Genomic DNA, 25368 nt, shown 5'->3' with positions numbered 1-25368 from the left:
TGTTACGTTTCTTGTGAACAGATCTTTACGAAGCTGACGCAAGCGGTGTAACAATTGCGCGTGCATGGGCTGCAAATATATCAAATTTGTTCGCTTAAGACACTAACAGGTATAGCTTACGAACGTTGCGATATGTATTTTAGGTACAATTGACGAATTGGATGTTCTTGCAGATCACATTCTCAGCAAAGCTGTACAGGGAGAGTTCAACCTAGACCGTAGGACACTAAAGATGACGCCACTCTTGTAGTTCCCATGAATGTAATATTACCACTGCCATGTTAAACAGGGCCAGCTGTCGAGACGGCCATGTCAAATCGGATGAGGAGCCCGATGTAATACTCGCCGCTGAGCATGACGATTACGATAATTGCTTCATGGAAGAGCACGTTGCCAAGTTTTGACGATGACGGAATCGCACCAACTAGCCTGTCGCAGCTTTACTACGATAATTGCACTGAATATCCTCTGAAGAATCACTATTGAAATATAACCAGTCCCACTGGAACAGTTACCAAATAATATGTTCTTCATTCGATAACAATTTATCAGGAAGCTCCTTGCTTTTTCGGTCGAACGACGCAGCATCGCGGTGGCTGAGAGCCCCGCTCTATCCACACATTGGTTTCTGGTGATAGGACCAAGGCTCTTTCCATGCATGACACCGCGTGAACCAGTGGTTGTCCATTGTCGCCAGTTAACCAGGAAGAAGTGATGATACCAAATGGTTATTTATGCTTTAAATTTCTATAGCTATTGCTATTAATAATGCATTTTAAGCCTCTTTTTTCCTTTTTTTTTTTTTTTTGTGGCGGGTATATGAAAGAGTAGACTTCTTCGTCAAATCACTGCCATCACCTGCTCGTCGGAATTTGTTCAAGATGTAAAAACTTTAACTCGATTTGAGAACTGTGGTAAGACTTCTTTGTATATGTTGTATACCCAACCCAACTATATGATATCCCTATAGGGGAATCAAAGGGAAGTGAAACGAAATCAGGAAATGTAATTATTGTTGGATGAAGGCCACGTCGTCTTCATTAAGAATGAGAAATACAAACTTTCCTGAACAAAGTCATTCATTTTCTGTCACGTGAAAAAAAAACTGCGGTAATAAAAATGCTCGGCGTCACACGAATGTTTGTAATCAAGCACACACACGTTTGGCACATTTGTCCCCACGAGTACAGTTAACTCTCCCAAGGTTTTATGAAACACCGATATTATCCATTCTGTGCAGCGTGAATTTTGGTGGTGATGTGGTGCACTGTCATACGTGGATGTTTTATAATTGCGTACTTGTTGACGCAAGGTCAAAAGGTTTCGTCATTGAAAAAAGGGCACAGCGCAAAAAAGACAGGGACACGAGAGAGCGACACGCTGGGTATTCATTGCCGCGACCACGGGTGTAAGCCCTACTTGGAAAAAAAGCGAAGTGCTGGCTAAACATAATTCACAGCTGACACGTGAAATCATTGAGGCAGATTTCATGGTAAAGTTTGATAGCTCGTGCGTCAGTTCTCCTTCGATTGCACTATTAGCTCGGGAAATGGCGTGTCTTGACAGGGTTTGAATGCAAAGCATTCCGTGCGCTCTGTAGGCACGTGGCTATCGTTATCAGCATTGCAAATGATGCTACAGGCTTTTTGCCGATCGTTCACATATTGCGCATGGTAGCAACCTATATATTTATTCCTTAATGTCTTAATGAATAAACTGTTGTAAGTCAGCGCTTTGTGCGTGTCGCTCTCTCGTGTCCCAGTCTTTCTTGCGCTGCGTCCTTTTTTCAGTGTATCGCGAACAGGCCCGAGCTTCCACGCTAAGTCGTTTCGTCACGTCCCCTTCAGCGACAAACGGCGCGGTTGCGCCCACTGCGGTTTGCGGTTCGAAGTGCGTTCCTTTTCAGCAGGCAGGTTCACACACACGTTCACGAAGCGTCGCCTTTCGGAGTCACGTGCGCGTAGTGGACGGCGCTATAACGGGCGTCTTTTTGCAGGTGTCGCTTCCGCCCCCGCCAAAAGCACAAGCCGGCGGCCAACGTGACAGCGAGCGCGCACACACCCACAATCGTGAGCATGAGTTTGTTGCTGCCAGTCTCTTCGAAGCGAAGCAGAAGTCGCTGGCTCAATGGACAGCTCATTTCGGACAGCGTCAGGTGGCCGATGTACTTGCCAGCCAAAGTTGGCGGGCCGTTACACCTTAAAAAAGAAGGGGGGGGGGGGGCGGAACGCAGGTGAGAAAACACAAAATATACGATCAAGGACAAACAGCATAAGTTGAATACTAAAATAACTTCGTCGGCGGAGAAAGCGGGTGAACCCCGCATAATGTCATTCGTATAAAATGTTTCGATCTGTTAAAGCTTTGATGGACATCATACGTACTTCATCAACCCTTTTCCCGCCGAACAGCACAGTATATTCCCCATCTTCGCCTTCTTTGGATTTATGCTAAGTCTATTCACTTCCTAATACCACTTTACATGCTTCCTTTCTTTATCTTTTTTTTTAGACTTGTATTCGCTGTTAATGTGACAGAAGACACAGACTGTCATCGACACCCTTCCTCCGAACTCTTGGCTACTCTTGACCAAGATGTGTTCTCGACCACGTGTTGTATACGTTATGAACTAAGTGCACCTTGCCACACGGGGTTTCGAACAGCCAAAATAAAATGCTTCATCTGCAGACAGAATTCCATATGCGTTCAGTGTGGACAAATCACTGTTCCATTCACACAGGGCGCACAGGCATGCAGATAACTATGTTTATCTTTTTTTTTTCCTCCCTTCTCCGTAACCTTGTATCGCTGCCTCCTCTCACGTCTTATCGTGCTCTTCCACCATTGTCATTGACTCTTGATCCTCAGTGACACCCTGTGAACGGCTCCGTAAGTGCAAAGGGCCCTCGTATAGCTTCCAAGATTTAAACATTAGCGCGCGGTTGAAGTCTCTGAGGCTATGCACACACTATGAAAACTACGCTCAGACAGCGCCAGGGGCCCCCACTTTTTCACTGCCGACACACAGCACAAAGCCGCTAACAAGGACGTCGTTTAACAAGTATATTTACCTTCTAGTCAAATGAAGGAAATGGTCGCTCTGTACATGACGCCATTTATAGGAAGGACGACGTACTCGCTGAAGAGCGGTATTTTTGAAAACGACAATCACACCAAGCGTCACCCGCGACTCCTGCTGAAACATATGTGCTCTCGGCCTTTCCACGTGACTTCACAGTTCGAAGCACGCATTCTTTCTTATATCTGTGAACTGTTGCACCATCGCGCCACTGCGATGAATCAGGAAGTGAATTAAAGGTAGGCCTTAATCATTCTATCTTCGCCTAGCCTTCATATTGCACTCAAGTTCAACCATTTACTTCATCAATTCGTTTATTCTATATATAATACTGCAACTATTCCACAATCATCTCTGCTATCCTCTTTCCCTGTCCTTTACTCCCACACCTTCACCGCCCTGTTCTCGTGGTCATTCAAGTGTCAGCCTCTCAAGTTAAACAGTTGCAGCGCGGCCGGCAGCAATTTGCCCATTTTTCCAAGCCATGACATTGCCCACTCAATGCCGAACGACTCAAACCTTCACTACTACGTCCTCCACCCCCACCCCCGACCCCTCTGTTTTCCTTTAGCCACAGTGCCTTGGAAAAGTGCACAGGCAACGTGCATCTTGCGCCGCAAGAAAACGACTACTAACTTTCTGCCATTGCGAGATTGATCAGAAAGGGCTGAGGAATACTGTAATCCTCATATATATTTTAAATCAAAGACACGTAATTGTAATGGCCCGCGGTGCGGTCTGCGGGGACACTGCAGACAATACTTTCTTTTATTATTGGTTGGTAGGGAGCGGGCGCTTGAGCATTGCTGATTGCCGTAATGAATTTCCGTGTAGACCCTAACATTCCGCCTGAACCCCTTTAAAACAAAAGATTGAAGTATTTCGCATAGTGTTATAGTAAATGCTCGGCGCGGTACCGAAATTCCAGATCGAAATCTTGAGATCTGTGGTTGTCACAGAAAATTATTGAAAAGCGATACCAATAATTAATGTTCTCCACAAGATTCCTATGCGCCGGGTTTCGTCTACATGAGGAAAGAGGACCATGCGTTCTTGCTCACCTTAGATCTTGCGTCGCATTGCAGCGTCTCATCCATAGCACTTGACAGTCGCACATCCACGGATTACCATCAAGGTTCAGCATTCCTGCATCGCAGAGACCACTGTACGCGTAATCAAGAGTCTGCAAGCTGTTATTGGTCAGTATAAGCTTGATGATCGGCGACTTTACCCAATGAAACGCCGAGTCACTTATCTCCTTTAGTCGCACGTTGTTGCTCATATTAACGAGGGTTAGGCGCCTCATGTTCCAGAGACTGCCCTTCTCAACGCTTTCGAGTCGCGGCATATCACTCAAGTGAAGTTCCTCTAAATTTCTTGCACCCGACAGAGAAGCCCTGCTCAAGTTCATTATGGGGTTGTGGTCCATTGTTAGGAACCTGAGATTCCGTGCGCTGTCAAGCCCTTTCGGAACGTCGGTGAAGTCGTTTTCAGACAGATCAATCGTGTGCAGCCTGGGAGCGAGCACAAAGGCATCGGGGGCCAGGCTGTAAGCATCTATTGCCCGCAGCTCCACCGTTTCGAGGACATCCAAGTTCTTGAACCACGAGCTGTCGACAAATCTCAGTGGGTTTCCCGATAGCTTCAGCGTTCTCAGATTCGGAACCCTGTGGAAGGCGTATCGCTCCAGCTTGCGGAGTTCGTTCCAACTGAGATCCAAATGTATAAGCGATTCCAAGCCGTCCAGATCATCGGCTGAGAGTGAAGCCAGACAGTTATGGCTAAAGTCCAGCGAATGCAGAGCGGTCGTGTGGGCGAAAGTGCCGCGCGGAATTGTCCTCACGTGATTGTGGCAAAACGTGACTTTGGTGAGCCCCGCGACCTGGAGAGTCGGAACGACTTCGATGGAATTGAAACTGACGTCCAGTTCTTGAATACCGCGGGGAAGCGGCTCAGGAAAACGGTGCAAACGCCGGTGCGAACAGGCGACAACCGTAAAGTTGTCCCCGCAGTGACAGTCGTGCGGACACATTGGCGTCAATTCAGGTCCTCCATAAGCTGACGAACAGAACACGATGCACAAAATTAGTGCGGTCTTCATTCCTGCAAGAGAAAGTGATTTAAACAGCCAGCAACTAAGGGCGAATGAAATGCGCCGCCAGCTGCCTCTGCCAGTGGCATCTAAAAGGCCCTCGCGCGACTATATATTAACATCCGCGAAAGACTGAATACGCAGTGCAGACGACATGTCCTTAATTCATACTAGGTTTAGCCTCAAACTTTACGCTTTAGCACGACGCACTCACTGTTGCAGGTGCGCCAGCTCAAATGACAACGGCTGATATGCCCGTTCTGTTTTCGCTTACGTGATAACCACGTGGAATGAAATTGAACCCTGGTTGCATAGTGAGCACTGTTCGTACGACCTGTATTATAAGCGCCGTACCAGAAGTATGAGGCAAATAAGTTTACACGGTGCATGATTACCGCAATGTACGGTGGACCTGAAGTATAGTTTATCAGCAGCATCGCTGGTTTATCGGTGTCGTTATCGCTGCAGACCGCCAAAAGAAAAGAAAGAACACAATCTATGACTACTACCTCAGTTTACATATAATCGCATATCTTTAGAAAGGCTGACGCCATATCGTATTTTTGAGCATGCCTTACGAATAAACGGCCCCAAACCCTGACAAATAACTTCAAATATCATATTCCCGTATAATCCGTACAAATAACCGGATACAAAAAATCGTATAATCGTGGTACAATTGCCGGCACAAAGCTTGTTTTTCACAAATCATCTTGTTTTTCGTGTCACCGTCACTTTCTTCGCAACCCTATGTGTTGAAATACTGTCCGACTTCACGAAAATACAATTTCACTCTAAAGTAAACCTTCACGGCCAACACTTTAATTCTTTCATTCCTCGAACTTGTAATGATTGGAACCACTTGCCCACCTCAATTGTATCTATTACGGACCCCAGTGATATTAAAAATGCGCTTGAATATGTTACGCAATATTTGCTTCGTGTTTTTTTATTTCCTATTTATTGTTACCACTCCCTTCTGTAACGCCCCATGGGCCCTGAAGGTATTCAGATAAGCAAATAAATAAATAAATAAATAAATAAATACACTTGTCATTGAATGAAGCTTCACGGCACTACGCAAAGGCATTGTCATAGACAATACTAAAGGGCAAAATGTGATAACTAACACGCAAGACTATACCATCTACTTAAACTTTTTTCAATACGTTTTCGGTGAGAGGTATACGCGCTAAACTACGACGTCCCGAACTTACTTTCTTCATATTTTTTGCTTCGCATAAAATGAATCCGAAACGACTTAACGAGAAGTTGTGCGTATGTATATTTGCATATGGAGCGTATGCAAATATCCATACGTGTGGAGCATATGGATATTTGTATCTATTTACATCGATAATTGTCTTGGTAGTTACGGTGCAACCTGTCGCTCTATGGACGAGCAACGCGCTTCCACAAGACTTTGCCCTTCTAGAGAAGCTGCAACACGTAGTAATTGGTTCACAGACAAACGCTGCTGGTTCATCTCACGCAACGATAACACTTTTACCGTTCCTTAGAGTTACCGGTCTCAGTTAGATACATTAGTTTGTTGAGTGATGCTCTTTGTATAATGTTTATGTGTTGTGCATATGTGTTGTGCATATGTGTTGTGAACTGTGCATGCCATTTCAATTTTCATCATATCCATCTGGAGTAGCATGCTATAGGCAAGCCGCTAGACAAACCTCTCCACGCAAGATTCAGTAAAGAGCCTCCTCTCTCTCTCTCTCTGTCTCTCTCCAAGTGAAGATGATCATTTAACTACGTAGGTAGGTTTGTAAGTTATCTGCGCAGTCGACTTAACTTCATACGAGTCGACACAGTGAATGTGAAGAAAGAAGCAACACAGATTAAACACTGCACTTCATGCTGCTTCCACAGTAGCCTGCTGTCTGCTTTTGGTCCATTAAGGATACGTCTCCTTCTGCTTCATCATTTCCTACTTTTTCTTTCTTTTCTTTCTTTTTATCTGGTTAACGTCGTTGTTTACAGAGCTACGTAGAGGATTATGCCCGTACCTTTCACGGTTTACCAGTGATCCCCTTTGGTAACCTATTTTGACAGAACGAAGAGCGCTTACAGTGAAGGTTCGTCTGTTTAAGCTAAACATCGAGAGAGCCTGTTTACGACTCCATGGTGTAGTGCAGTCGACTCTCGTTATCCTGAACTCGGTAGGACGTACAAGTTACGTTAGAGTTATTCCACGTTCGCAAGCGTTGCAATCTTGCATCTACCTCGAGGTTTGCCTGCTGGAAATGTATCCTCTCATGGTGTTTGCTGCCTTGCTACCTGCACCTGCTTGTTGTTGTTGTTTTTGTTGTTCACATACGTAATGTAGGGTAATGTGCCAGGAATTGGGCTGTATGGGGGAAGCGAAGAGAGAAAGAGAGAGATAATCATAGTCAATTTATAAAATAAAGGCAAGACCAGCAGTTAATTAAACAATATGTTGGGGTTGTTGTAATAGCGAAATTGTCAAATCGAATCAAATGCAATTATTCGGGAAAAAGTACTTTTGAAAATTGAGCGACATTGTTGCGATAAACAATGTGAAATATAAAAGTGAGGCAGAATGTCCGGTTGGTGAAAAAGAAATGAGGGGGAAGGTTATCTATATTATTTGGTACACGTATAATGTCTCTCTCAATGGAAATTCCGGTTTAAGTGAGGAGCTTGCAAATGAAAGACAACTAAAAAGTGCCCGTATCTGGCACACCACCACGATGACGGTAATGAAACATACGAACAAACAGCACGTGCCAACTGTAGAGCACCGCATATTGTTTTAAAGGGTTGCAAACGCGGTGAGAGCATTCAAATAATAAATTGCTTTATAACTAGATCGAAAATACAAATTCATAGACTGCATAAAAGTGAGTAATCCTTACTGCATGGATGGAAATTATCAAGTCGAAATTAGCTATTGCACAGGTCCGTTCAGCGACGGCTGTGCCTCCGCGCCACCACCTTGACTGCACATAAGCATAGAGAAAGAAAAAGACTTTTTCTTTCTCTATGACATAAGTTTAACAGCAGCATCGTTTGCATCCTGCTTTCTCCCTGCAGACTCCATTAATTAAGTGCTCTTGTCCTTTGCATTCAAGCAGAAACGCATAGTCGACGACTTCCAACAGTGAACTCTCGAATCGACTGCGAAGCTGATTGCGAAATGTGTTCGATTCGCATTCGTAATTTCGAAATTTCGCCCACACCTAAAAAATATCGCTTGTATTTCATGGAATCTTAAAACGACTGCTCTGATGAGCAAACACTTTTGCACGGCAACAGTTTTGCATCTGTGTCGGCCGGCCGGTTGCAGCTTAACAATTCGTCTTCGACGCTGCAGCTATCCGTAAATCTCCAGTTTTGCGCATCTCATCATCATCATCATCAGCCTGGTTACGCCCACTGCAGGGCAAAGGCCTCTCCCATACTTCTCCAACTACCCCGGTCATGTACTAATTGTGGCCATGTTGTCCCTGCAAACTTTTTAATCTCATCCGGCCACCTAACTTTCTGCCGCCCTCTGCTATGCTTCCCTTCCCTTGGGAAGGGAAGCATCTATGCATTTTTGCAGTCGCATCTATGCGACTGCAAAGTTATTAGTCATGTCGGCGTTATTTGACATTTCTGCAGGCCGCCGATTTCACGTCCCTCGACAACGCAGAACTTAGCTTTGCACATCAAAATTGATACATGGTGGCGAGAAACTGTACTTCCTAACATTACCGATGTGTTCAGGACATCTGCAGGCTATATAATAAGATCAGTGCTAAGCTATTTGAACAATCCCCTTTCGCCTACTGCCGACTGTTGTAAACAAACATATAGATTAGGTAGGTTAATTAAGCGCTACTTTCACTGAACTGAAATAATTATTTAGCGAAATGAAAAAAAAAGGTACTTATGACTAGCACGCACGAACAACGCCTATCGATATACGATGGGCGCCGTTTGCGTAAAAAGCCTTCCGTTTGTTCATAATTCTTTGCGACATTTCGTTGGGACACACGTTAAATGAGAAAGAAGTTTCACACACAGCGGTGAGCGAAGAGGCATTCGATGTAGAGATATAGAAACATCAGCTCGATAGAAACTTTATGTGTGAAAGAACGAATATTCTTGAACAGGGAAATGAGTGTGGAATGCGACAACTCAACACAGCAATTCTTGTGAATTAAATCCGGTCGAGCAGCAGTACCGAACCGATACTTAAGAGAGTGGCACAACCGCGAAATTTTCTGCCGCGCAATGTGCGTGTATACTCATGAACAAGGCGAAATCCACGCGCGCGCAGCGGTCCATTTTTCACTTTCGTGGATAACGAAGCATTTTTTGGCTCAAGTAATAGCCTCCAGGCTCTGTCACTCAAAGGCGAATATTCGCGTCTACGTCTTGTCACGCTGCAACGAAGTATGATACGGTATACCAACTGCCAAGATATCCGTATCCTGTTGCAGTATATACCTCTGCATAGTCAGCTCTTATAAGAAGAGAACCTCGTTGAACACCGATTGCTCCTTAAATACCAAGGAGCTCTCACCTCCTTTTTCTATTACTATTTTTTTTCTTTCGTGGGAACAACGTGGAAAAAGAAATGTCGAGGAATCCCGCAGTAATGCTATTCGCAGTGGGAGCAGGCAGTGACAATTTAATTTACGAGGAGTCCCTCCATACAATACCGTCTTGCGTACTCGTAAGGTGAACTATGTTCGAACAGTCATATTAGCGGGATTGCGTATTCGAGGTATTTACGGGCAGTGGCTTCAACGCTACAAGCAGCCTCGAACTTGCCCCACGTGTCCATTCCAAAGTTTTACATTATCGAGTAATACGTCAGTATAGGAGTTGCACGATGGGCATGGATAATTGTAACGGAGTCCGTGTGATGAATTTGTACGACCGTGTGTGTCTCAGAGATGCAGGACACCCTTAAGAAAGACCGATTCTACTGCTAACGCGCGATGCCAACATGCCAAATTTGGCACGGCCACATATCTATACATGACCGGTCCGTCTATCGCAACGCCAGAGCGTATCCGTCAGAATCATGGTACAAAATTACTGTCGCTTTCTTCGCTTCGTCTTACATCGCGGCTCCGGATAACGCCGCGTTCTCCGCAGCGTTAACGTACTATCTCACCCGAACGAAACGCAAGCACGGAAAAGCAAACTAGAAGGCGTATTTCCCTTACCGCATTCGCCAATGTATGTGGCGCCGGTGTGATTCATTCACGGACCCTTAGAGCAGGACCAGAGTGTGTTTAGCACGGTTCCGTCCTTATAAGGCATATAGCCACATATTTCAACACATTAAGCGTCGGAGGTGTTACGTTCTTTTTGTTCTCGTTCGTGTTTCACTACGACGTCGCAGAATACCTGGAATACTCGGAAGTATACATTCTCCGGTCGTATGACGTTTACTATACATGGAAGCACTTCGACACTTAACACAAAGCACCCTTAGCCTATGTCCGAATTATGCTCCATCGTTCGCATTCACAGTATTCTACGTACAGCGTGCACAAAGGAAAGATACAAAATAAAGAATGGCTCACGCACACTTAAGTGCGTGTATCCTTTTGCGTATCGTCTTTTTGCCTGTTGTACGCGGAAGATCACGGATTAATGACTCGACCTATCCTCCACCGTATAGCCAGGCTTCGTGTATTCACAACAGTTCAACATCGCGTGCACCACCCAACACGTCGACCTACCTGAAGCTCAGCTGGGTCTCCGTGGCTGCGGTACCTGTGCCGCCGTTCCCGTTGGCCGCCGCCTTCGCCGATAAGACCGACGAGAGCCGCGCGCAGCACGGGTCGCCGTTATCAGCCGTTATCTCGAGCCCGCGGAAACCCCTAAAAACCACAGCCGCGCACGAGAAGATCGAGGCGCACGAGCAGCGGACCAACCGACGTTCGACCTTCCAAGACGTGCGTGCATCCGAGGAATTCGGAGCCAGCTTCCCACTCACACCTACCCTTCCGTCGGTCGGCCGCGCTGTTTCTCATGCGGATGCTTAGGAATGCTCGCGCGGCGTGCGCTTGAAACGAAGAGGACGTAAAACAAAAAAAAACAAAAAAAGGCAGAAACGAAAACCAAATCGCGCTCATTTGCACTCCGTCGTCGACGCGACACGTGAGGCCACACGCACGGATGACACGCTTGGGAGCCTCGCGTTCTCCACTTGGAAACAGCGCAATATATCAACACGACTCGCCATGTATGTACTCTTCGCACTCAAAAAAACAGTGCGGTGACACAATTATTGGTTTCTCCCTCGGATGTGAAAAGTTCACTGTTTTCTCGGACGTCGTTTTCATATGCGGGCAGCAGCGCGGTTCACTTACAGTCTACGCCATACGTTTCGAAGCTACTCCGCGAGTGCGCAGATGCGATGCTGAGCCCTTAGCTAACGTAGCACAGCTGGTGCTTATTTAAGTTGGGGATAGTGTGTGTGTACATTGGTCTAGATCGGTTTCTGAGACACAGGAGCGACCGAAGTTCCATAGAGGGCTTGATGTCAGGTTCGATCATGCAGCCAATACGTAACTTGGCGATAGCAAAGACTGTTGCACAACGAGGCCATCTTCGTAGCTGGTAAAAACCACCGACTTGTGCCTCGGCTGGATGGCAGCAATCAAATATAGTGGAACAGCGCCATATTGTCATGGTTCACCCTGGCTTACATCCCTTAGCGTTCCACATCACTTCGTTAAAAGTCCCTTACTTAAATTTACCGTTGACGACTGCCGTCATTTTCTTTCTTTTTTCATAATGCTGACAGCACCAAATTCATCAAACAAGTAACAGTTGTGTGGTGTCACCTATCACAATGTGCAGGTACATTTCTTCGATTATTGTTTTCTTAGACGGTTTCTTGTCTTGCGAACGCGCGCAGGGCAAGAATCAATCCACGTGGATTAGGACTATGGCGTGGATTGATCTGCATAGAGCTATAGTGTACACGAGTGTGGTCACGGATCCTGAAGTGACGTGCAACCGGTGTACAATTTACCGCTTGAGGTAAACGAGAATTATAGCTGCTAGTGCGAAGAATACATCTCGTATCAATACTGCTACAATCAGTAAAGGTAGAAAAATCTCAGAGAAGGCGCGATTAATCACGTTTGTGCACATTAAGCGTTGTACCTCACGAAAAAAAGAAATAGAGAGTGATCAAATAAATAATGCAAGAGGCCGCAAAGTCTTTTTCATTCTCGAAGAGCGCCTTGTCGTAATATGGGCCAGTGCCTTCGCTGTCACGATTCGTCCGGGCCCTTTCTCATGCGAACTGTTCTTTCGAAGAAATGGCCCGGTTAATTCCAGTATACAGACGACATTAATTACGCTCAAGAGCCAGTACGTATGCATGTGCGGTGCCCGCATAATTTTTCGTCGGTAAAGTTTACCGATGAAAACGCACAAGACGCGAAAGCAATTTAGCCATCAGCGACAGACAGTTGTACACAGTGTGCCACCGCCAGTAGATAGGATGTGCAACCAAAGTGCCATTCCGGAACACAAACGCTATGAAAACGCCTGCACGAAATGCACGTCGCAGCGCGATGTAAACAAGCACATAAAAAGCACGGACGTGTTGGGCTGCTGAGCACGAGGTCGCGGGATCGAATCCCGGCCACGGCGGCCGCATTTCGATGGGGGCGAAATGCGAAAACACCCGTTTGCTTAGATTTAGGTGCACGTTAAAGAACCCCAGGTGGTCAAAATTTCCGGAGTCCTCCACTACGGCGTGCCTCATAATCAGAAAGTGGTTTTGGCACGTAAAACCACAAATATTATTATTAAAAAGCACGGACGGGACGAGAGCAGAGTTCGCATATCAGCGCCTCTTGGGGGTTTGCGAGTTTCCATTGTCCCACATTGCGTAGCCGTCGCAACAGATCAGGGGCGTAGCCAGGAAGCTTGGTCACACCGGGCACGTTACCCTCCCGAGATTTCTCTGTACTTTAGGATACCTGGCACAAAACTACGCGCGACAACACCCACCTGCCCTGCTATCTGCGAAGCGATTATTATTATTATTATTATTATTATTATTATTATTATTATTATTATTATTATTATTATTATTATTATTATTATTATTATTATTATTAGATATGGAAACATACAATCACAGAAAGGAAGCGGGGAGGGAGCAAGCTGACAACTGCCACCGAGAGGGGCACAACGCCTGCCTGCCTACTCATTCGGGAGGAGGAAATGAAAATAGGAGAAAAGGAGAAAAAGATAGAAAACAAGGAAATAGGAAAGAAAATAGGAAATAAACAAATCACAGAGATGCGGACAAAAGAAAGTAGGAAAACGGAAAAAATGTCTATAAACGGGAGGCCAAATCAGTTTTCTGCATGAAAGTTGTTAGCAAGGCTCTATGGGCCTGGTCGCGTTGAGCAGCACTCCCTCTCGGAAACAAGCAAACGTCAAGGGTTGCACACTTGAGTCGAATCAGTCCATATCCTTAAGCTTTCTAGAAGCAGTTACTTAAAAAAAACAAATGCGAAATGCGATGATATAATTGTCTTTATTGTAAGCTATGCAATGTGTGATGTCATGCAATGTCTATGTTTATGCACCGCACTGACCACTTTAGTGTGATCCACTGTTTATGTGCTACACCATTCACAATCTAAGCCGAAATGCAAACGGCAGTTTATGCGAATGCACACCGTGAGAAGTTGACAAAGTGATGTCACGAAGACGAAAGTGTTGTTTGTCGAGGGAAGAAGAATGGCGAGGACAGATGTATACCGAGAAAACTACGCACACGAGGCGAAAGGCAGGGGTGATGGTCGACTATTATTTGTCCCGTTTCATTCCAGGGTCCAGGGCCCAATTTAAAACTGCTGCGAACGCACATGCTCTCGCGCGCACGTGCTACGTACGCGACGTGAGACACACGCCTATTCGGCAGAACAAGTTTTGATGATATGCTGTTACCCGCTATGCTGAGTCCAGCAGCAGCAGCAGCCACGGTCGGAAAATCCGTGAGGGTTCGCTTACAAAGCTTCGCTGTAGACGCAGAAAGCTCGACGGTGCTTTAATATTAATGACTTTCCACATCACCGGAGGCGGCAACGGCGGCGTTTTTATTTATAAAATGAAATGTACGCAACGCGGCACCCAGGCGTAACGGCCTGCGCATTGTTAGGGTTGGCGTCTGACACCACGTGGCGACAGGAATTTCCCCCTACCTTCTACTTGGTCGGACACCACGGGCGATACGTCATCGCCCTACCCTCTACTTGGTCGGAGCCCACGGGCGACAGGTCATTCACCCTACCTTCTACGAGGCCGGAGCCCACGGGCGACAGGTCGTTCCCCCTACCCTCTACTTGGTCGGAGCCCACGAGCGACAGGTCATTCACCCTACCTTCTACGAGGCCGGAGCCCACGGGCGACAGGTCGTTCCGTCTACCCTCTACTTGGTCGGAGCCCACGAGCGACAGGTCATTCACCCTACCTTCTACGAGGCCGGAGCCCACGGGCGACAGGTCGTTCCCCCTACCCTCTACTTGGTCGGAGCCCACGAGCGACAGGTCATTCACCCTACCTTCTACGAGGCCGGAGCCCACGGGCGACAGGTCGTTCCCTCTACCCTCTACTTGGTCGGAGCCCACGAGCGACAGGTCGTTCCCCCTACCTTCTACTAGGCCGGAGCCCACGGGCGACAGGTCATTCACCCGACCTTCTCCCCAGATTCGTCGAAAAGAGGATCGACTTCTCGTTCCCGTGCTCGGTAATGCAGGAGGAGGGGCCCTCTCTCTGTGCCTGTCACGTGTCCTCGACGGAAGCAAGATCCCGCCCACACTTGGAAAGAGCCTATTTAAGGGGCTCCGAAATGTACTTGTGATATACTTCATACTTCATGCTCTTCTTATTTTCTTTCAACTACCTTTGAATAAACAGTGCAAGTTTCGCACTAGCAAATCGTCTCGCCCCTGCTTGGTCGCCATAATCTACCGGATGCCTGCAGCCCGTCGACAAGGCCACGCTACCCAATAAGTAATGTCGGTCGAGCTTCGATAGGCAGGCGCCGCTACTTCTCGGCAGCAGTACGGTACGCTACCCTGGAGTACGCAACAGCATGCGACAGCGATAACGTTTCACGATAACGTTTCACAAGATAGCGATAACGCTGCCTGGAACGCGCGCTCATCCAACACCACCTAGATCATCGCTACTAGATAATCTAGTAACTAGATAACACAAGGCCTGTTTACTCCGATCCATGACGTCACGCTACCTGGCCCCAAATTTCCTTTGACAAGGCTGGCGTGCTGAAAGCGGTGACGTCAAAATCACTGTTGCCTAGTCGGGAGCGTCCCTATTAGATTCTGTGGCAGTCGGGCCAGGTAGCATGACATCATGGATCGGAGTGAAAAGACCTTGTGCTATCTAGGTGGTGTTGGCTCATCACCACTGGCAGGTCGTGTTTGCTGATGACGAATGAAGACGATGGCTTGTACGCAGCAGACTACGGAAGCGAGATACACTTTTGAGGGAATAATCGTACGCTTTCAGTTAGCTGCTTTATATTCAGTGAGGAGGAAAACTGTTTTGCTTCATCAAGCGTACACGTAAGGTTCAGTGCCTCCATTTTAGCTTCTTAGGCAAAACGCAAGTTTGCGTCACGTTACTATGGTGGCTAGAATTGGCCAGTATAGCGGGCGCCGTATCTGAGCCGTGCGAGCAATGAGCGATGAAATTTCCCGGGGCCGCTAGGGGCGCTGAAGCGCACTGGTGTGCGCTTCAGCGCACACATGTCCGCAATAAACATTAGCAAGAGGCGACTGGAGTATTGGTGGAAGAAAAGTAGGGGAACGACAAAAGACGGAGATGTACAAAAGCACAGTTCGAAATAGGGGATCAGAAAATTTGGGCGCGGTAGTTCATAGTTCTTTTTTAATTGTTTAACCAAGGTAGGATATTAGGCAGTATAGTAGCAAGAGCTTGGTGGCGCAACCCACCGCCCCGTTTTTTACTGTCGAAAGAATAATCATGGGCAAATTGAAAGCATAGAATCGTTTACAGACGCCATCTCTTTGCCGAATACGTACAGTGAATGCCACTGCGCGTGGTCGCCACGATGGAGCCTTCCTAACCGGCTTCTTGCGTGAAAGGTAGGCAGACGCTGAGAGAAAACCATGTTAAATATGTTCTTTTAATGGGCTGTCTGTATAACTAAATCGAGTATAACAGAATGAGGCCTCAGTGCAGCGATCGCAAGGGCTCGCGGTGGCCGACTGCGCGTCTGCATCCATGTACGCGCACAATGTTTTCCTCTCGCTGCAAACGCGTTTTCGCATCGTGCCGCGAGCTTTACGCAGCAGCATATGAGCTTATGACAGCACGCAAGCAACAAGTTTCGCGTGGAAACTATCAGAGCTGTTCTAAAATAATTTCGTTATAGCTACGGACTTCGACAACTACCGTCTTGGGATATATCCCGTTACGATGATTGAATCTTTTTTTTTTCTAAGGTTTGGACGTTTAAATACCATTATTTCTCAAATTACATCTCACTGTATGTTTATCGGTCTTCACAGCGAGCAATTACCCACCGCTTAGTTTATTTAATGCAGTACATTTCATTGTTTGGTGCTACACAAGCGTGAGCATGTCATGCCTCCCTTTATGTGCTTTTTGTGGTTCTCTTTCCATTACTGTGAACTTTCCAGTATCTTAGCATCAACAAGTTCATAGACCAAAACTTCATAACATTAGCCGGGCAGCGCAAGGGCGAGCGTCTGAGTGCGCGATTTGTGCTACTCATGGAACATCGCAGCCCCGACGCCGTAGCAGAAATCTTCCTCGCGTGTGCGCTTGCTGCACACTCGAGTTGTAGCCGATGGGTGTCTGGCGGTTCTAGTTTCGCGAGCCAAGCTTCACACAGCTTCTTTTCCTGCGGCTACGTGTGAATAAGGCTGACACAGGGCTCCGTTGCGTACGTCCGACACTGCGGCATCGAGCAGTAGCCTACCATGCTGCATGCCTCCAAAGGCACGTGCTTTTACCTGTTATAGTGCTTTCAAGTGTCGTCAACCAGACACCCAAGGCCGGAAAGCTTCACCGTTTAATCAGAGCCGCAACGAAGGTGCGACTTTAAACTTACGTTTTCAGTTCGCTTCGGCGCTTCCGAAGCGGCCGACGCGGCCGCTGTGTTCACGTGATCCCTCATGCCACTTCACGCCGACGGTGGCGCCAGCTTTTCCAGTGGTGGAGCTCGCCCCTAATATGCGCGGGCGTCTGTTAGCGAGCGTTATCGCAGGCCTCCGAGACGGTGACAGATGCCATGTTGATCTCAGAGGCCGCAGCAGGTGATCTAAGTTGCAGGCGTTCGCCATGAGAGGCGCTCGTTGCCTTTTCGCGGAGGAGAGAAAAAGGAGAGGGCCCGGAACCGAGATTACCGAACAACGCGGCAGGCATCTAGTAAAGGAGGCATTGCTACGTCACACCTCAAATATAGTGCGCTAGAAAACTTTAAAAAGTGGCAACTGCAATGACGGCGCCATGTTTCTACCTCTGGCTTTCGTAATGCTAAAAATATTCAGAATACGATGCTGGAACAAGCATTATCACGTAGCATGTATGTATGGACAATGTTTAAAGTTCACTCCGTGTATTTCTGAGAAAGATCCGGCGGCTATTTTTAAATTTCTACGTAAAACTTACTGTGTTCGAACGTGCGTTTGAAGGCGCCTGAAATAGATGGTGCCACCATACTGAGGGAGACTAGAGATATGGAGATTGCTCATCTCATATGAATCGTATCTCGTCTTCTGCGCCTGCACACCTGCCCAGCACAGCAACATGGCGGCACCCTTGCAGTTACCAATATCAATACATGGGCGCTATGGGGATCTTTGCCTGTAGAATTTGTTATATCAACTCTGCATCCAGAATAGAGCACCTAAGTACATTGTGTGTATGTATTGCGAATCTGTACTGTCGTCGTGGCGCCAGCGATGCTACGCCTGGGCTCTGAACGTCGGCGAGATCGGTATATTGATAAACAACTACGAAGTACTCGGGTTGGGGAGAACAAGTATGTTACAAGGCAAAAACATTTTCGGAATTTGCTGATGTTTATACGTGAGAGAGAGTAAGGTCGGATGCTACGGCAGAAGCGAGTAGAATAAGGGGCATGCCATCTGCAGCACACCAACCTTTGATCAACGTAGTGAGTGTCCGGCCACGATAACAAGTGTTACAGCTTATCTTGGGTTGATAGCCGATACATCAAATGCTGCAATGATGCACTTGACAGCCATCACACTACCTCTGGAAAGGGGTGCGCGCACATAAAAACTAGCTGCACAAAGCTGGCACGTGGCCGGTATGGTAGCAGATCGGCAGATTAAGAACAGAAATTTACTCCGTCACTGCCTCCAAGCAGACCCAGCTACGGTGACCATCTCTAGCATTTGCCTTTCACGGCAGCATCATTGTGATAAAAGAAGCTCTCTACGCAGCGAGACTTTTCATTCTTTCAGTGACATCCCATCACTCAGCCCAAAGTGGTTGTCCTCCAGTGGGCACAAATGTGAACAGCTTGACCTGGAGTATGGTTCCCTTGAAGTGCTGCAGCATTTGCTTTTCCAATGCTGTCCCTTTGCCCATGCAACCACACAGTACCCTATTGCAAAGGCGTTGCTCAGATTGCCAGAGCTTTGCCCAAGTGGAACTTATTCAATTGCATATACTGTTTATATTTTGTGTAGTTCCTTCATGTTTCCCTCTACGCTCTCAAAAGCCTACCTCGTTGCTATGGTAACGACGCAGAGTGACCACATGCGCAATCTATCCAATGGTCAACTCTGCACATACAGCTCTCACAGTAAAGGTGGTGGACTACCTGTGGAGAGGCCACTAAACAACTTAAACCAAAGTAATGGCATATATCGGGGTAGTAGAATTTCCTACTCAGCACTACGAATGCGGCGCCAGCAATAGAACATGCAGGGCTTCGCACTCTATATTCACTTATAATAAAGACAGTACATACACTCTTGTCACCACTACAAACTAACCTGCAGAGCTTTTTATTTAACTTTACTTGTTCATGCAAATGCATGACAGTGTCAATGTAAGCATTTGCTCCCACATATCGGTAGCAGAGAAGTCCTCTCCCCTACCTAATGAAGCCCCGCATCACCACAGTGATTTGCATGTGAATTACACATAAATATTGCTTATAAAAGAAAACAGGCTTCAAGCGTGTTGTTATGATGATGCCACATACATATATATTTTTCTCATAAATGTTCATATGTATATATCTATAATATATATATAAATCTTATTACAGCATAAAAACCAGCAACAAGTATGTACACAGCATTCAATGAAAGTAAAAACAAAATTAAGATTTGAGAAAAAACAGATGCAACAAGTGTACTTCACCTCTTGAACCCCATTTTCTAGGCATGAACAAAAATGTCACTCGCATGGTATAATTGAATAAAAAAGAAAAGACGTAATCTCGGTGCGCTGTGAACGAAGAAGACAAACATACAACATGTACATTCACCGAGCGCAGTTACTAGTATACTGGAAAATGGAGAACAGCTATTGTACAGCAAAGCGACACTTCTTGGCTTTGTCACTACGCATACTTTGGCTTTTCAATTGGAAGCTGTTTTTACGTTTGCAAGACAGATAAAATGTTCAAGCCCTACTTAGAAGCTGGCAAAGTTTAGCGTGTCATGGGAGGTCCCTAATTTTTGTTCGTCATTAATCAGACATCACGCAATTTCCACCATCTAACTCTTCTACCAAATAAAGAGTTTGTCAAATGCTGTCAATGCTTACAAGAATAACAACACGGTGCCCCACAAGATACACGCAGAACAAGACTACGACAAAGTAGCACCAAACATTTTTCTCCATGCTCACTTGCGACAACACAGTGGGAACCTAAACAAGGGCGCTTTTTCACCCAATAGAAGGTGAAGAGTAGTCAAAGACTCCAGAAAGCGACATGCAGCGGGCGCTGTGGAATGGTGGCCAGTTTCTTAAAACGAAGAAAGATCTGCCCGGGCGAGCCGTGGTGGTGCCGGACGTGCCTGCTCCTTTTGGCTGCGACACTCAAACATGGCTGCCCTGTCGCGAATCCGCTTTGGCGGGGAAAGGTCCTGCTTTCGCACAATGGTCTCTGTCTGCTGAGCCGGTGACCTCGTAGGTTGTGACTTGACAGGTGATGACTTAAGAGGCGAGGTCTTCGTAGGCGAACCCTTAACAGGTGATGTCTTCACAGGTGAAGTTCTGCCAGGCGGCGGCTTTTTATCCACAATGTCGGCACCGATTTGCTTGGTGGAGTCTCTTCTCCTCTGTTCCCCCGAAGTTGCCTGCTTCGGCCAGCTCCTGACACTGGATAGCTGATGCCGCTCGTTCTCTCGATTCACTTGCCGAAGCGGGACAACATCCACGTTCCACAGTGCAACATCTTCTGAAGTCCGCCTGAGCTTCACTTCTGCTTTGGTTGTCACCGCCTCATCCGACTGGGAGCGGCAGCCCTCGGACTTGAGCTTCTCCCTCAGCTGAGCACGGCGCTCTTCTTTGATCTTTTCAATCCGCTTGCGACTCACCTCACTCTCAACAGCTGGCACTGAAGCACTACGTGTTGCTTCAGGCTTGGGCGGGACAGGGTCAATTCGTTTTTCCTCAGCCTGGATAGGCACATTCACCTTCCGCAATTCAAGTGTTGAAGGTCTCACACTGCCATCTGTTACAGCAACGTCTAAAACTATCTCCGCAATGGCATTACTGGCCTGTGGCTCTGAAGCCGGACACTGAGTTGTCTGTGCCGTTCCTATTTCTTCATGAAGTGCATTACTCTTGGAAACAGTGCTAGCATTGGAAGTTTCTTCTGTGCAGCACACACTCTCCTCTTGGTCCTCTTGGTCAAGTATGGGGTCAGACCATGGATCATAATTGGCAGAAGGAGATGATGGGTTCTTAAGTGACTGTAGCCGCATAACCTTGAGCTGTGTAAACAGGCTAGGCTGGCAAGTTTTAGAGGGACTTAAGTCTGCAGCGCCATGCGCATCACCTGCTTCGAACTTCGACATGAGTTCCTTCACAGAGCCTCGTTTCTCTGAACGGGAATAGTGTGGTGGTTCAGATAAGCGCTTCCTGTCGGTATCTAGACTGGTGCCGTTTGATCTTGCCATTTCAGACTTTCGCTTTGCTTCGACCACTCTTACTTGTCGCGGTGATGATCTGAGCTGCACCTCATCATCACTGAAGTCAATCAGTGGTTTTGACTCATTTGGCACAGCAAAATCGACAGGCTTACTAACACTATCTAGTGGTTTCTCTTCCTTTGTATTTTCTGAATCAACACCTTCGCTTTGCTGAAGTTCCCCAGCTAAATCATCAGTGACTACAGTTCCTTGATTACATAAATTAGTCTCGCTCATGTCAGTGTTATTGACAGGACTCTGCAAATCGGAGGGAGTGGCACTTTCCAAATTGGAGCCTGCCACAACATCATGGTCAGGTAAGCAAGTAGAATTAAGTGAGATTTCAGGACTAGAATTAAGTAGAGAATTCTTCCCATTGTCAGGTGAACCCTGATCACAAATTTTTTTTGGTCCTTCACCACAGTCGCTACTAAAATCTAATAGTGCATGTTCCATGTCCCCAGAAATGGCCTGCCCCGTGTCTGCACCACTGTCACACAACATCGGCGCTGGTTCCATTACACAAGACTCTACCTGCATCCTGCACTCTTCAGCTGAGCCCAATATTTCTTCGGCCATATCACTCATCTCAGTTGGACCTGAAACTTCTCTCTCATCCTCAACAGCTGTTGGCTCCAGAGGAGAGAGGAGGCAAAGGTTCTGGTCCTGACTTTGAGAATGCAGCATGCCCCCACAAGCATCACTTAACAATGGGCTCTCATCTAAGTAAGAGTATGGCATGGCTTCCTCATTATCTTCCTCCTCATCTGAAGAGGAACTCTGTCCATCAGCAGCCACGACACATTCCCCTTCAGCAGCAGGAACAATGCTGCTGTTCAACGCTTCCACTCTTTGAACCATGTCAACCCCTCCACACAAGCCGTGCAGATCACTGTCCGAAAACGTCCGAAGGCCATCGTCCTCTGGCATCACAGACACAGGGGTCTCGAGACTCTCGTCCACAACCGAAGCCGTCACAATGGATGAGTTCATGTGTTCACTGCTGTTGGCGTCACAAACATCACTCTGCTGCACGTCGACAGGTGATGGTGTTGACCTTGAAGTTGACATATCCTGGGGCAGCAACTCACACCCAGCACAAGGCGATGACAAGGGTGATGCCGATGTGTCAGTGTCCTCAATGTACGGAAGCGAAGCACTCATACGGTTAAGAAAGCTTGTTTCGAGGCTTGCAGCACGCGTGTCGCCAACCAGGAAGTCTGTGTCAAACTGGCAGCAGCTCATCTTAAGCGAAGTTGCAATGTCCTCGGCAAGGGACAAACTCGTCCCGACATTGCTTTCGGATTCGTCGAAGTCGGTTGAGCCGCCTGTGCTCTCACACGGACCACTCGTCTCGTCAACATCTTCAACAAAAGGGCGATGAAAGACGAGCCCACCATCAATCATTTCACGGGAGGAGTCGCCACCTTCCTCAACGGCATGAACTTCTACAAGAACCATCTTCTCATTGCTATGGTGAGGTGGGGGAACCTCCACATTCCTGAAGTGGCTCGGTGGCTGCGGGTACTCTTGAGGCGATGGGGATGTGTACGGTTCGATATCGTCGGGGCTGTGTACAGCCATTGGTTGTCGGCTCGTATAGGGAGTCAGCGAACGACTTGACTGCTGTCGTCTGTCAGCTGCCTGTTCGTTGGAAGCTGTCGCAAACGTCGGAAGCTGGGGATGAGATGAAGCATGGTGGCCGGAAGGAGCTGTGTCCATTTTGGTACATGTGCCTTCCACGGTGGCTTCCTGACTAGAGTGGAATGTGGGGGCCTGTGAGCAATCGCTGAGCCGCTGCACCTTTGGGCTGGCACCATCGCCACTGTCAGGACAGAGCTTCTGCTTTCGAGGTGACTTATGCGGGCCAACCGGTGGGGCAGCTACCCGGTCGACTCGAGCACCATTGTACTGAGAACTGAGCCCAAATGCAGCGTGCACATCTTCCAGAGACATGTCCAGGCCACCTCGTTCGAAGTAAGAATCGTGCGAGACGGAGCGCACGTGCTTGTGTGGTCCACTTGGAGAGGAGGCAGGTGTGCCTTCAGGGAGCCACTGGAACGGCTGAACTCTTGAGGCATCTGCAAAGGGAATGAAGTGACAAAAAGCCCGAGTGAGAGGTTGTGCTGATCACATGCAGTTTTGTATTTTGGTACATTTTCGTAACTAGGCTGCCTATGAACCACAACTTTCTTTAATGATAATAATCATTTATGAAATCATAAAAGCAGTCCTCAGAGAGCAAGTATGTCCATTGGTGGTTTTTGATCAACATTACCACTCAGCAGAAAATGCCTCATCTCTGAGCACCATTCACACTCAGGACTTTTTCTGCAACCTGGACACTGACCACTGCCTGAATCACGGCAGTTTCATTAAAGTGACAGAAGAGTGGCAGCATGTTATGCGGCTCGGAACATGTGCTGCAAGGCAATTAGATGCAGTACTTCGCACATGCTTTGCAGCGGACTAGAGTCTTGCATTGCAAAAACAAGAAGTGCTATGTGCAACAGTGAAAAGAGACTTCTTTGTGTGGGCAGCCATATACTCCATGTGATGAGTAGCAAACAAGGAACACTCATTGGAGGGAATGTCTCTGAATGTGCAGTCTTTACAGGTCTTAATGTGGGTGTCAAACCATTATAAATTATAAATACATTGTGAGCTGCTTGTGTAAATGCAAATGACATGTATTTTTCTGTTTCTTAAGATGTGTCATGCATCAATAGCCAAATATTGCAATTTTCTTAAAAATGAGAATGCATGCATTAGTTGATGACTATATGCATGCTGTCAATGCTGCTACTATGTGTATGGGCCCCCAGGCTAATCCAGCTTCTACACCGTGTTGTTTCTCCCCTAGAAGAGGCCCAATTTTATGTTGGAAAATGAATGCAGTTAAATTCAAGCAACACTGTTGCATAGAGCAACCGCAAGCTCATCAGAACCTCAAGAGAGCTACAAGTGCGGCCACATTTGTGAGGCCACATTTGGCATTGCCTCCAAGATCTGTACCCTCCAACCAAAGTTTGTCATGCTTGTAGCCACACAGTGGACAATGAGAAGATGTCACGAACTGCTTGGCCTCCAAGACCAGGAGCATGCACACTACTTCGGAGGTCACGTCACGTTTGACCACTCTTCATCAAGCGATCAATGACCAAATCAACGACCCGTAGGGCCAATGTATAAAGACGTCCGAAATTTTTGACACAGAAACCTTTCCCTTTCAGAATTTTCAAACTTTTTGTGGGGATCGAAGGTCTGAACCGGCATTAACTGAAGTCACTATGACTGCAATTTTGATGAACCAGCGCTCTCACGTGCCACCCTGCTCGCAGCCATAGCCACCGAAGCCACCATAGACATTTGTTTTCGGTCCCATAGTGTTTGGTGCATGGTCGTGTGGTCATTTCATGCTGCCATGCACTTTGCAATGTTAGGCATAGCTGCCTCAACGTTCACTACCAAGCTTCCTGCTGTTCGGTGCCACGTTTTTCGTTGAAAGGAATTGTCGCTGTGAGCAATGGTGCTAACTCCACCTGCATCATCTTTGCCGATGACTTCGAAGAGTGGAAAGTCCAGCAAAGGATTTACGAGGGAGCTTTAGCTTGGGCCTAACTCCAACGCGGCCTATTCAAATACATGTAAAATGCAGAAACATCTTTATGAGATAACCCCTGGACCAATTTTAATGAAATTTGTTGCATTTGAGAGAGAAAGTTAAATTATTGTGACTGTTGGACACGAAATTTCGATTTAGGGCCTGAATTCTTTTACAAAGAATTTCAAAAATTCGAAAGTTTGAATAAGTTAGAAGCACAAAGTTTACAAATAAATAGCTCTGCATCAAGAACATATATCGCAGTTCTGTAAACCGCATCCATTAGATCATTTAAAGTGGACAAAATTGATATGTCACACATGAATCTCAAAAAATTGAGTAATATGAAAATACAGCTTTTGCAGACCCGTTGTACACAATG

At 46.9% G+C, this 25368-nt stretch overlaps 2 protein-coding genes across 7 annotated transcripts in view; both read right to left on the bottom strand.

Moving 5' to 3' along the window:
• Positions 1-1043: 1043 nt before the first annotated feature.
• Positions 1044-11181, bottom strand: LOC142582596 (trophoblast glycoprotein-like). Of its 2 annotated transcripts, none has more exons than XM_075692475.1 (3): positions 10892-11181; positions 4141-5182; positions 1044-2198 (listed from the first exon to the last, which is right to left on the bottom strand). In XM_075692475.1, the coding sequence occupies exons 2-3, from the start codon at positions 5178-5180 to the stop codon at positions 1928-1930; spliced, it is 1311 nt and encodes a 436-aa protein (XP_075548590.1). In that variant the 5' UTR covers positions 5181-5182; positions 10892-11181; the 3' UTR covers positions 1044-1927. The 2 variants fall into 2 exon arrangements, with proteins under 2 accessions (XP_075548590.1, XP_075548591.1); XM_075692476.1 differs by lacking the exon at positions 10892-11181 and adding an exon at positions 10737-10872.
• Positions 11182-19416: 8235 nt separating this feature from the next.
• Positions 19417-25368, bottom strand: part of CdGAPr (GTPase-activating protein CdGAPr) — a 317407-nt gene continuing 311455 nt past the window's right edge. For all 5 annotated transcript variants that reach the window (XM_075692467.1, XM_075692469.1, XM_075692468.1 and 2 more), the window contains one exon: positions 19417-23463. In XM_075692467.1, the coding sequence (XP_075548582.1) occupies positions 20213-23463 (3251 nt within the window). In that variant the 3' untranslated portion in view covers positions 19417-20212. The remainder of the gene's footprint in view (positions 23464-25368) is intronic.

Source organism: Dermacentor variabilis, chromosome 5 (assembly GCF_050947875.1).
Source record: "Dermacentor variabilis isolate Ectoservices chromosome 5, ASM5094787v1, whole genome shotgun sequence".
Classification (NCBI taxonomy): Eukaryota; Metazoa; Arthropoda; class Arachnida; order Ixodida; family Ixodidae; genus Dermacentor; species Dermacentor variabilis.
Note: the sequence above shows the minus strand (reverse complement) of the source record. Positions and strands in the feature narration are given on the sequence as shown.

Bases quoted from the DNA above. Each gene is read 5' to 3' on its own strand.
- LOC142582596 (XM_075692475.1), bottom strand. From the start codon at position 5,180: ATGAAGACCGCACTAATTTTGTGCATCGTGTTCTGTTCGTCAGCTTAT. The intron at 2,199-4,140 runs GTGAGCAAGAAC...TTCTTTTTTAAG, and splicing joins AATGCGACGCAAGATCTAAG to GTGTAACGGCCCGCCAACTT.